This window comes from Phlebotomus papatasi, chromosome 2, assembly GCF_024763615.1.
Source record: "Phlebotomus papatasi isolate M1 chromosome 2, Ppap_2.1, whole genome shotgun sequence".
Classification (NCBI taxonomy): domain Eukaryota; kingdom Metazoa; phylum Arthropoda; class Insecta; order Diptera; family Psychodidae; genus Phlebotomus; species Phlebotomus papatasi.
Genome location: NC_077223.1, coordinates 13,579,571 through 13,592,811, shown reverse-complemented (window position 1 = coordinate 13,592,811; position 13,241 = coordinate 13,579,571). Strand labels below are relative to the sequence as shown.

Below are 13,241 nucleotides of genomic sequence, written 5' to 3'. Positions count from 1 at the left end.
GATGTCTTAATCTTTCTTAAAAGTTTAAGGGGGTTACCCTAATTATAAAGCCAAAAAACCCAGTTTTTATTATTGCTTAAATTGATAGATGAACTATCCAATAACATACCAAAAAATTTCGGAAGCCAATTTGAAGTATTTTCGAATATATAGAGACGAAACCAAAACTGGAGAATAGTAAAGTATTTAAAAAAAATGTTCATTTTTAATTGGAATAGCACCATCATTCTTCCGCCGCGACATGATAACTCCTTTTCGATAGTATCGATTGTCGATTTTGAAAATTTTGAATCATACTTACACTTTTTACCGGTAATACAAATCTTTATCAACTCACAGTCTTCTGAGAATGGTACAATAAGTGGTCCAGTGACCCTATAGCCGATCGGTCGCATTTTAAAAGAAAAATCCATGGAATTTATCTGCTGTTTTTCCTCGTAAGCCTCGATGGAAAACTCCGCTAATATGCTGCATAGATTTCCGCGGAGTTATCATCTTTCTTTCGCTTGGATATCCGCAAAATAATTCCGAGGAATTTTCTGCTAATGAGAACATTCCCTGGAAATTGAAACAAAATTTCCATTGAATATTTATAGTACGTTTTCCGATATCTTACCGGCTAAGACTCCATGGAAGTAAACGGTAAAATTCCAAACTTGTTTTTCGCCCTAACGATATAATTCTTGCGAGCTAAACATACTCAATTGTACGATACGGTAGCAATCTTTTCAATTTAAAAGTAGAACAACTAAGTATTTGTCTGATAGATGAATACTGAATACTCTTCAAGATCTAATACCAATTGGCTGGCACTGATCCTCCATATGTTTTTTTTTTGAAAATTGTTTTCCACACCATTCTTAATCAATTTTGGGAATCATTTTGAAGAAAAAAGTTTAAAAAATCCACTAGAAAAGTCGTGCAATTCCGTAATATTAAACCATGGAAGCCTTTAAAGCCGTTGAATGGAAAATTCAAGAGGAAATAAATTTTTCCGAATTTTTAAAGGACTGGCTGACGATTATATCGCTAATAATTCAAAGAAAAAGATTTGGAAAAGTCCATGGAAACTCGCGGACATTTCTTATTAGACATTTCTACATAGAGTTCCGCAAACGTACAATGGAACACTAGGCGGAAATTTAGCGTTAAATTCCTCCTCGGGAGCCCACGCGGATTTTGAGCGGTAAAATCCAGGGAACATCGCGCGGTTTTTTAGTGGTAAAATCTGTGAACATGTCAGAAAAGACTGCTGGAAATCCAATGGAATTGCCGGGCCCATTGGCTATAGGGGATGTTTAAAAATCTCTCATTCACTAAATTTATCAGATACAGATTTTTCGATACTGTCGATACAATAGTATCGAAAAGTTATCATACCGCTCCAGGTCTTCTATAAACTTGCAACGGTCATAATTTGAAATTCGCGGGTATTCCCCTCGTTGGAATAGAACCGAAGTGTTCTCTTCGAAGTGTTCCTTCTCCAAGCGAACCGAGTGTTCGCTTGGATAGGGAATAATCTGGATGGAACTATGGAAAGAGAAGCATCGGACTTAATGTTTTTGGTCTTCTGGGTGGATAATGAGTATTACCTTAGGACCTAGGATAACATTGATTCCTTGACTGGGCTCTAAATCCATCTCAGTATTTTCTCTTGAAGACGGGTTGTGATTGTTGTTAAGCTTTCGAAACCAAAAGTGATAATGGACCTCAGTACAGTTTCATATTATTACGATCTTCGAAAAAGGGGAGAATTTTTGAAAACGGAATATTTATGATAAAGCATGAAAGCATCTATTCCCTGCTGCAATCCGCTCATTGAGCTCTAGCTTCATGCGGTTGTTAGGGCTAACTATGGATCCGAAGTAAGAGAAGAGAACCAGCGATCGGCAGCGTTTCTCGGATTGTCATGTTATTACCGAATTGTTGCTCCAATGCAAATGATTTTTTTTCAATTATTAGCTCCTTTTTCCATTTAACTTCACAAATATGCAGTGCATTAGCTAAGATTTAATTTATAAAATCTATTTTCCGTGATACACCTGATTAAATTCGTGACGATCTGAGGTAGAGAGTGCAGGTTTGCAGTTACACCTATTTCTTTTTATTAATTTATTCTTAAAATTAAAAATTCAAATGCACAGATATAGGGATTACTAATATACTAATTAACATAAACAAAATTAACAAATTGTTTTTGAGGCTTATATTTTCAACTAAATATCAAGCATGTGGCTTCACATTCCGATCCGGTGTGATCTTCTCTTATTGAAACATTTTTAATGAAATAATACTTTCTCAAATCAACCGTATGTCGCTGGACTTGTACCCTTCTTATGGCTCCTATAGCTGATCACCTCAACAAAAATATGCTGAAAACGCTGCTTTTTCAGCTAACACTGTACTCGCTGGGATTCGAAAATTTCGAAAAAAATATGGTTTCCCTTGTGAATAGCCGTGCGCATATTTTGAGATTAGGAATAGGTCAGTCACGGAACGGTTACATAAATTAAAATTTAGAAGACTTATTCTCTGATATTTTCATATTACCAAATCCGCGAGAGAAAAATCCAAGATTTTTTTCTTCAGGGGTATTACTAGGAATACAACAAAAAATTTAAAAAAAAAAGATAATTAAAATTTCTTATAAAATCCTTAAAGTGAACATGAGAATTAAGGCAATATTTTGCATTCAATAGTTTTTTATTGGGTCAACTAAATACAATCAATATGTCTTGCTTCTTTGTTTTCAGCCAAGTAACATACACCAAGTGGAAGTTCCCTTATTTAAAAATCTATGATATAAATTTAACGTGACAATAGAACCAAATTTAGAAGCATACAAACTGAAACAAACTACAAAGTCATGCAGGTGTGCAAAAAGAAAAATTCACAACTAAATTTTTTATGTGAGATAGACATATTTTCAGAAGCATTAAAAAAAACTTTTTAATGTATACTTTGTCGTCTGGGCATAGTAAAATATTAATAAGAATTTTAACATCAGCTTTGCCGTCTTTCAAGTGACCATGACTTGAAATATTTTCTTTAGACTTTTCTTTTGAAAATTCTGTATCATAAACGTTTAGCCACTTTTGCATAATAACTAACTTTTCAAGAAACTTGAGCGTTGGAGTTTCTTCTATGCAGGAGGGAAATTGCATAGTAGAACTTTCTACGTTATGACAGATTGTCAGTATAAATTCTTTGTGTATCGTTCACGATAAACAGTTGTTTAGTCACTCCGAGGAATAGTACACTGTAGAGTTCTAACCCTAGAGCGAATTGAAAGATTTCTAAATTGTTAGAGAAAACTTAAATATTAAAATTTTATTGTTTTTCTATCTCTGTGTGATTTACTGCATTTCATATCGCCTGTTATTAAAATTTTAAAATATTATAGAATATTTAAAATAAGATAGTTCATAAGTTTGTTGCTTTATTTAAACGTGCGTGGAAAATAAAGTAAATAAGTAGGGACAGTAAAGTAATTTTAATACGGTTTTCTTTAATGGTAAGGGTTTTAAAGTATTTCATTCATACTGTAAAAAGAATCTTTTGTTATAGTAGGGGACAGTGTGGTATCTTTGAATTGGGACAGCTTTGGAAATTAGACATTTCCTATTTTTAATTGGCATTTAGCTTTATAATAATGTAATTTAGCTTTTCAATGTGGAGCTAAATTAACATGATAAGGTTCAGCTCCAATTAAAAATAGGAGAGTGTAGTCGAGATTTTCCACCTGATAGCGAAATAGAGCCCGGCTGGTGGATTCCCTTCCCTGTTCGCGGGAAATTCATATTTCCCGCCTCTCGCTCCAAGCAAGGCCTTTTACTGGTGGTATAGTTCTGTTGCCCGCCGTGTGGGGGATTGACTGACAGGCGACACTGTCAGTCAGTCGGTAACATGGCCTGGAAGTGTTCGGATGGGGGCACAGAGCTGGGTCGCTGCCGGGCAATTGGCCGCGATAAGCCTTGGTCTCCCAGAGGAATCTTTCAGGGCAAAAGCCCGACAACAAGTCAGAAGTGGGATAGGTATCCTCCCACAAGTGTAGTGTTGAAAATTTTGTGGGTTTCCAGCCAAGATGACAGCAGAGTGGATGGCGTTGGAGGTTGCAGCAGAAAGATGAGCACAACAGCTTTGCTTTATATTTCAATTAAATGAATAAATGGCTTTAGTTTTGAGATATGGGGAATGAAGTTGGAGGAGTCTCTGGGTGTAGCGGGGGGCTCATTTTGGGGCGCGATGATTTCTGGCTGAAAAGAAATCATTTTAGAGATGTAGGGGAAAAATAGGGGAAATGTCAGAAAACTCGCGGAGACTGACAGCATGTATAACACCTTGAGTGTGTTAGAAGGTAGATGGCGTCACCTATTGCTCGATGGGTTTGGGTCAAGGAAATTGTCGAAATTATTTGACAATTCTGGAAAATTCCCGTGAAATCGTGAAGCAGTTTTGGTTATTGTCAATTTCTTTTTTTGTTTTAATCGTAAGAAGAGTGATAATTACAACTGTAAAAGGATTGGAGCACGTAAGGAATTGTGTTGAGAACATCTTTTGGTATAGCTGTTTACGAGAATTGGGGGGGATTTTGCAGAATGCCACAGGAAAGGGGAAGACTCCGTAGGAGTCACGGAGAGTCAATGCGCGAAGAACTGGCCCGTTTGCGCCGAGAAAATGAACAACTCCGGGACCAAATTGATCAAAGAAGAGAGCATAGGCAGGAAACTATGTGGAAGCCGACTTCATCAGAACTAAAAGATATGGTGCCCAAGTTTCGCCCTGGAGAATCTGTCCACATGACAGCAGAGAGATGGGTTAAAACTCTGGAGGATTTGGCATCCATGCACCGATGGAGGCCAAATCAGACCCTTCACTATGCATACGTGAGGCTCAGGGGTGCCGCTTTGGATTGGTATGAGTCTAAGAGGGCTGAGTTGACGGAGTGGGAAGTCTTTAAACGTCGTATTTTGGAGGCTTTCCCAGATACGACTGATTGGACAGTGACACAGCAGAAAATGATGTCAAGGCAAAAGAAGGACAGTGAATCTATGGAAGACTACGTGTATTACATGCAGCTACTTGGAGATTCGATAAAAATGCCAACTTCAGCCATCATTAAGATGATAGTAAGTGGTCTGACGGATCCAGCGATCAAGTCTCATGTTGCTATGGGGGAGTGCGACACAGTCGCAAAGCTTTTGGTGAAACTCAAAGAAGCGCAATCTGTGGTGAAATTGGAGGACGCTAGGAAGCACTTTTTGTCAAACTCAGAGAAGAAGGAAGAGTTGGGAAAAGAATTTTGGAAAGAGAGGGAAGAAAGCTGGGAGCCTCAAGAAAAGAAGAAGAAGATTTCTCTGGATGAACATCACAAAGAGGAAGCAGAAAGGTCTAGGGGTTACAACAAAGACATAGTGTGTTTCTGGTGCAGGGAGAAGGGGCATATTGCCCGAAAATGCCCGAAGGATAATTCCTAATTACCGAATTGAAGCGATGAGGGGAGCTATCGCTCAAGAAAATGAATTTTGTGAGACCGCCAATTTAAAGATGCTGATAGTTGAATTGATAAAGGTAGTAAAGATGTCTACGCATTGAAAGGTTTCATGTATCAATATGGCGTGATTAAGACATGGTTCGATTTATGAGGAAAAGAGGTAGTGATATCCTTTGTTATTCCTGCTCTTGGTAGGATGAGTATGGAATATGGCTTGATTTTTTTGAAAAGTGTTGCAGTTAATCAATTTCAAAAGAGAAAATCATTTAAATATTGAGAGTTTATGATGAATTGATTGAATTAAAGTTTGTAGTTCAAAATTCTGTATTTGTTTTTTTACATCAAGAAATTTTACAGGATTTAGCCACAAGAGCAAGTATGTTGAACCAATCTATTGGAAATTCAGGCAATTTCCTGGTGACTAATATGGAAATATTGGACTACATTACTGTGTAGAACCGGGATATATCAAGGCAATAGATTTCCGATTTTAAAATTAGAGGAAGGTGATTAAGTGGTGCCAGAGCTAACGTTTAAAGTTATTTTGCTTGGTAGAGGGCTGATAATTCTTGAGATTGCGGAAGCCAAGCAATGTGCTGAGAGATATGGTATTTCAGTGTTGAGTTAAGGGCATTATCCAGCTGTATTAAAAGAGATATGTCCATGAGTTATATCAGGTGGTTTTTTTTTCTGAATCTAACACTGATTTTCTAATAATTGACAGGTGCTTAAGAAGTGTAAGAGGTTTGGATTCAGAGTCACTATTGTGGAATTAAAGCTTCCTCACGGAATTGAATGATGGAAAGGCAGCAGACGACTTGAATCTGGAAATACTGAGAGAAAATTCAACAAGTTGAAGGGATTACGAGTATGCAGCGGGAATTGTCGAACACAGTGTTATCGGTCTGATATTCGCTCCAGATTAATGCAAATTGTGCTGAAATTATGGTGAACAATTGCAGATAAGAGGGCTGCAGATGGACGCAGCGGCTAATGCCGTAGAAGCCCGATGCAGTACTGTCGGTTTGGGAGACGTCCCAGACAGGTGTACAGTACAGTTTTGCTTGAAATCCGTGTAAGCAGTTACGGATAGAGGGCTGCGGATGGACGCAGCGGCTAATGCCGTAGAAGCCCGATACAGCACTGTCGGTTTGGGAGACGTTCCAGACAGGTGTACAGTTCTGCTTGAAGTCCGGGTAAGCAGTCACGGACAACGGGGCGCGGAGGGTCGCAATGGCTTATGCCATAGAAGTTCCCTGGACAGTTCTGTCGGTCCGGTGGGCATTCCGGACAGGTGTACAGATCTGTAAGAGTCTGGATAAGCAGTCAGATATATGCGGGTGCGGACGGTCAAAATGGCTTATGCCATAGAAGATCTCCGGACAGTTCTGTCGGTCTGGTGGGCATTCCGGACAGGTGCACAGATCTAGGGATTCCGTGTGAGCAGTTACGGATAGAGCGCATATGTTCGCATGTTCTGTGTACAGTTCTGTGGGTCTGGTGCAGTTCTGGGCGAGCATACAGTCCTGTTGATTTCGGAGACGCAGTTATGAGTAAGGGGACGAGGTTAAGTTACCCCACCACAGTTCTGTTGGTCCGATAATTGGTAATTTCGGACAGGAGCACAGTTCTGTCAAATTTGGGAAAGACGTAACTGATAGAGAGATCCGTAAGGTAGAAGCGGATCATGTAGCAAAAGTTTCATGACTTAATGCCGGTCTGGTAGTTGCATGAGACAAACGGAGGCTTGCTTGTGCATGGAAATAATCCCGGCCAATATAGGAGCAGTTTTGGGGTGGATGTTGCTGATACCAGAAGGGCACTTTGCTTTTTGTAGGTTTGAAAAGCGGATGTAACGGCTGCTGAAGTTGATTTCAGAATGGAGTTCCTGAGGCCAGTGGCAGTCACCTTAAGGGTAATTGAATTGGAGGTAGTGCTTAGGCAATAGCACCACCTTTCCCTTTTGGTAATGACTACACCGAGGACGGTGAGTCGTCGGATGGCCGAATTGTAGTCGAGATTTTCCACCTGATAGCGAAATAGAGCCCGGCTGGTGGATTCCCTTCCCTGTTCGCGGGAAATTCATATTTCCCGCCTCTCGCTCCAAGCAAGGCCTTTTACTGGTGGTATAGTTCTGTTGCCCGCCGTGTGGGGGATTGACTGACAGGCGACACTGTCAGTCAGTCGGTAACATGGCCTGGAAGTGTTCGGATGGGGGCACAGAGCTGGGTCGCTGCCGGGCAATTGGCCGCGATAAGCCTTGGTCTCCCAGAGGAATCTTTCAGGGCAAAAGCCCGACAACAAGAGAAAACTAATTTCAAACCTGCCTTAATGCAGGGATACCCCACTTCCTCCTATTTTAAAATTGTATCGAAATTTTAAACACATAAACTTCTTGTAATATTTTTAGAATTACTTTTGTCTAGAAGTAGGTACTTCATTTTATTATTTCAAAATCTATATATGAGGAGTCCAAATTTAGTTGATGGACACTATTATTTAAACTTAAATTAATTGTAACAGTTTTATATTCTGTTCAAGACATTTTGACTAAATATATCAAGATTTGACAATATAAAAATTAATAGAAATGTAAGAAATTGAAAGAAATAATTCAAGGGAAAACTTCTGAAGTCTAATAGAGTTTGTATAGGAGAAAGCCTTGAGCAACACAGTGAAAAGCCATCAAAAGATCAATTTGATTGAAAATGGTGAAGGAATCGTGTACTACTTTTAGTTATATCGCACTATTGCTATAGAAGAGTCTTCTCAAAAATTTCAAAACAAGCTTTGTACTACTGAACAGTAATAAAAATTAAAGGATAAAAACGTTTGATCAGCGAATTAGTATTAGGCGTATCTGCGAATCGATTTATCCAAAATGAAAAATGTTGATCTTAATTTGTTAGAATTTCTACAATAAGCCAAATTATATTATTCTGTAACTTTTCAAAACATTTCAGGTATATTACATTTTAAAAATTTCCAATTGTTGTTCATAAAACTGATATTACACTAAAGATTGCTTTTCACATTAAATGTTAAATGAAATAATCCAATAAAAAAATTTAAAATGTATTAAAAAATTATTTTATCGTTTTAATATGCTTGTAAATTGAATGATCCAATTAAAAGACCATTTCATCGAATTAGCGAAAAGGCGACCCACTTAGTGCATACTAACTTGTTTCAGTATTATCATTATTTTATAAATTTTCTTTAATATTTTTGATAATTTTTTTTATATTATGTTTTTGCATGAAACAGTGAATAATTCTATGGATTTAGAAGAAGAAAAAAAGAATTTCATCAGTCCAAAAACCAGCGTTTAAGTAGCACTCTACGGAAAACGATCAAGTTATTCCACCTTACTGTTTGCAACATGTTTAAAAATATTTTAATAGCTTTACTGAAATTTCCAAATAATTATTTTTCTAAATTCTCGTGAGATTGATTGGTGGATATTGTGGTACAAACAGTGTAATTACATGTGTGTCCCAATTGTGTATTTGAGTGTTAAATTAGAGTCTGGGAGTCTAATTTCTATTGATGTCTTCCTCAATGAGGTATTAATTGTTTCAAATGTTAAGCAAACGCGACTGCGTGCTCTGGTTTTGTGGGTGGGCACAAATGGCAATTGAACCTTGCGACAGGAGAAACATTAATCAGAACGTCAATTTTGTTTAGTTTGTGAGTTTGAAATGGCTGAAACATGATGCGATTCTCTTAAGCGACTCTTGAATATCATCACGTCTTGTTATAATGCTTCCGGAAGGAGACATGGCACTGAGATCACAGCAGGAGCCATAGTCTCAGTGTTGTTTGTGATGCCAATAGAGAATCATGAGACGGCGCTTTGTATCACAATCTCGCACTTATGGATTCATTATTGAGCTACTCATGTGGAAAATTGCACTGCAGAAATTGAATAAAGTTTTCCAAGTGGAAAATTTGCATGACTAACTCTATTAAAGCCACGAAGCAGGACTTTTCAGTCCATCATTTGCCTCATCATTAGCACGCGCGCACAAATGGGCCATGAGACATATTTTCTCACCCTTTGGAACTAAACTTTTTATAAAATCCAAGAACACAAAAAAATAGCGAAAAGTCTTGTAAACAATCGATACATGGAAGAGACACAATTAATTGCTATTGTGTTTGGAGATTTGAACTTCTCTAGAGGATAACGAGCTGCCCAGAGGCTAATAAGTCCAATTCGTAAGAATTTATCCAACAAACCCAAGTAACACTAAGGGTGATACAGGGATAGGATGGCGGAATTACATGTGGCCTGTCTTTACTTATGGCCTCGTCGCAATTTTTGTCAGAAAATAATACCGAAAACCAAAAAAAAATGTATCTTTAAAATATCTTTAATTTTGAGGTTTTTCGAAATCATTTTGTGACATTGCAAAGTTTTCTGCTAGGAGGCAATAAGATAAAACAGAGGCCACATGTAATGCCACCACTCTACATATTCTTCTTACGGGCTAATCATCTTACAGAGAGATAACAAATAAAGAAATAAATTGTGTTATATTAGGATTTTCTATGTGTAATGATTTATCGTTTGATTTGTGTCTGAAATTAAGTAAGACTATGTTCAATTTAAGGTCCTAATTCTTAATTAATTTTCTGAATTATATTAGGAGTAAGAGCATCCATAGTCATAGCGGATACGAATTGCTCGCATGAAGTATACAATAAACTGAAAATTCTCTAGGGCATGGCATTTACCCTGTGAAGCATTCTCTTAAAAAAGGTTGAAGGTATAGGTATATAGGTTTGCAACAACACTATTTCTGCGGTCGTAGAACGACTATTCTTTAGACACAATCCAAGAATCAATCCAGTGCCTAGTTGCTTTATAAAAATGAATAAACTGATCTTTTGAGACATTAGTCATCGATCAGAACATCTGGTATTCGAATAGAACTCGTTTGAGAATTTTCAAGTAGTTTGATGAAGTTTAAAACACTCGTGTTGCGTTGGTACCAAAGTTGTACCAACCAATTTTTAAAGGTGATTTAGCAATTTTTGACCTTCTCGCCCTTAATCGGTTCAGTACTTAATACATGGGCTATTGGATCAATTGTACGCACGATACTCTTTCCAAATCTCTAAATTTACAGAATGATTGATTGAAGTGTACACTGCAGTTGGTTAAAGCTGTGTGGCAAGTCAGAGTTTGTGTCTTAAATTTCGTGTGGTAGAGCACTCTAGTTTACGAGAGATCCCTAGATTAATGATCCTGGACAGAGGTAGGAATTTTATCTATTTCCTAAAAAGATTGGGTTACTTAAGTGTCACTTGCTCTGATTAATGATTCTCTGCACATACAATTAATATTGACAAAAAGGTTCGCAAAATTTTCAAGTTAAATTTTCTGTCAAATGAGTCAGCTAAACTCGATGGATATCTCCAGCAATTAATTTTAAAGATTTCAACAGCTCAATATTTGAAGTAGAAAACATTAAATTTTTTCGGTTTTTTACGTTAACGTAAAAAAAATCCGGCCGTTCTGGCATACCGGGCATACCCCATGCTTTCTTGTACTTTGGATTTCGCAGTCATGTGTCTTCGTTTCATCTTCTGCAAAACCCAGGAGACACAATAATAAACGTTGTCCGACAGCTCTAGGCTTAAGCCTATAAAGCTGTCTTTAGGCTAGAGGTTTAGCCCAGTTATTGAAAGTTTTGAAATCCTAAATAACAAAGAATTTTATTGGTTTTTCAGAAGCCAGTGGACCAATTACTCTTAATATCTAATTCTAAGTCATATTTTTTCAAAAAGTCTTAACTGTTAAGAATTTAGAGAAGTTGAGCCATATGACTAAGTCTTAAGTCTGTCTAAAATACTTAGTAAATTTTCTTGATCCTTATGCAGATAGGGTAAGTGTGCCAAATTCCGACCAGCTTGCAATTTCGGCCACCTTTTTTGTTCCTCGAATTTCCATGAACTTTTAGATTTTACGTACTCTAGAGATTATACAATGCAAAAAAATAACAAAAAATGTAGCTTCGACAAACGAGATGACGTGAAAAAGACATTGGAAGAATTTCGAAAGCGCAAGAAACTATGAGAATGAAGGTGGCCGAAATAGGGCACCAAAGCTATCCCTATACAGTAGACTCTCTCTCAATCGGGAATATGGGGCAAAATGTCATCCGGTTTAGCGATAGAATTTAGCGTCAAAGCCTTTGTAAATTCCACAAAAAGCGCTCAATTATAAAGGATCACGATAAAATAGGAAGAACTACAGCGAATTTGAGCGAATTAGCTTCATAATTAAACGTGAAAACTGTCAACAAAATTTGTCGCCCGATTGAGAAAGAGCCGATTGAGTGAGAGTCTACTGTATTTTTATTCATTTTAAAATGTATTAAGAATGATTTTAGAGTAAATAAAGACGGCAAACTCTTTACAAGGTTCCAAGCAACACTTTTACAAAAGAAAGAATAAAAAAATCAATTTGTATTTAAAATATTTCATTTCAAACTTGAGTCTTTGACGCTTGCATGCAACTATGCCGAAATTTGGCACACTTTACCCTAAATGAAGGATATATATTTCAATTCAGCATCGAATTCTTGAAGATTCTCGAACGAACTTGAAAATTACGTAAGTCGTCTAAGCAAAATTTTCAGAAGACTTGAGTGATACTTTGGTCAATTATTATGTCATTCAGTCAAATAGAAATTACGTTATAGTAGCAGTTACTTCAAGTTATTTTATTGACGTGAAAATAACATTTTTATTACCTAACTATAGTTAAATTTGGATTTTTTGTGATATTTTAAAACTACTGAACTTTAGTCAAAACTTCAGTGTCAATGGACGGTTGCTCGTAGCTATATAATTCTAAGTAATTAAAGTTTACGTACATTTCCTTACTTCAGGTTCTACTGAGTTTTGAGTATTTTAAAAGATTTGGAGAAGAATAAATGTTTTCTTTGGATGTTTCTCTTCTTTACATAATTTTCCAGCGATCGAATTGATTGTCTTACTCATAAATTTTCTGTGACAAACTCTGTATTGTTTTGTATTTCTGAGGTGCTTTTATGTTGTTCTATGTTCAAAAGTTGCAGTAAAGGAGAGATTATTCGAGTACAAGAAGTAAAGGAAAAACTATATCTAAATTGGATTTTGAGTGTGAACGGAGAAGTAGCTTATCGAATTGAATGATTTTGGACAAAACAAACATTCCAATTTAATTGGATAATTTGAACTCTTACACATAAAGGAATATTACCAGCACCTTAAGACACTTAAAGAGAAATTTACTAGTTCAAGTATAACAGCATTTATGGTTAAGTGCTAAGCACAACATTTGCACTTAAATATTGATTTCTATTTCATAACAAACATTGAATAAAATTCTTAATTCTCAATTTCCTCAAACTATTTGAGCTTTCAGGACTGCTTTTACTTTTCTAGCAAGAGACTCACCAGGGGCCATTAATTTGCAAAAAGCCCTCTTGCAATTAGAAACTCCATACTGAAAATAAATTATCATATATGAATCATTAATAATGAATAAATTTTAAACTTCTTCAGAAATTAATTAAATTGTGTGTAGAGTTTCGGTTGGTGGATGAAAGTATAGAAAATTAGAAGAGCTTTTGATTAATTGTTCAAAATTGGTTATTTAATTTGAAACCAAATGCACTGCAATACCCAAAGTTCATCGCTTTCATATTATATTTCCATTTGTTAAAACAGTCATTAAAGGGAGCTTCTATGC

At 36.6% G+C, this 13,241-nt stretch overlaps 1 protein-coding gene across 1 annotated transcript; it reads left to right on the top strand.

Moving 5' to 3' along the window:
* Positions 1 to 4,391: 4,391 nt before the first annotated feature.
* On the top strand, positions 4,392 to 5,826 carry LOC129803852 (uncharacterized). The gene is made up of 2 exons (XM_055850663.1): positions 4,392 to 4,531; positions 4,598 to 5,826. The coding sequence occupies exon 2, from the start codon at positions 4,599 to 4,601 to the stop codon at positions 5,475 to 5,477; it is 879 nt and encodes a 292-aa protein (XP_055706638.1). The 5' UTR covers positions 4,392 to 4,531; position 4,598; the 3' UTR covers positions 5,478 to 5,826.
* Positions 5,827 to 13,241: the final 7,415 nt, after the last annotated feature.

What these genes read in the sequence shown, in the direction of transcription:
- LOC129803852 (XM_055850663.1), top strand. Translation starts at nt 4,599, where the DNA reads ATGCCACAGGAAAGGGGAAGACTCCGTAGGAGTCACGGAGAGTCAATG.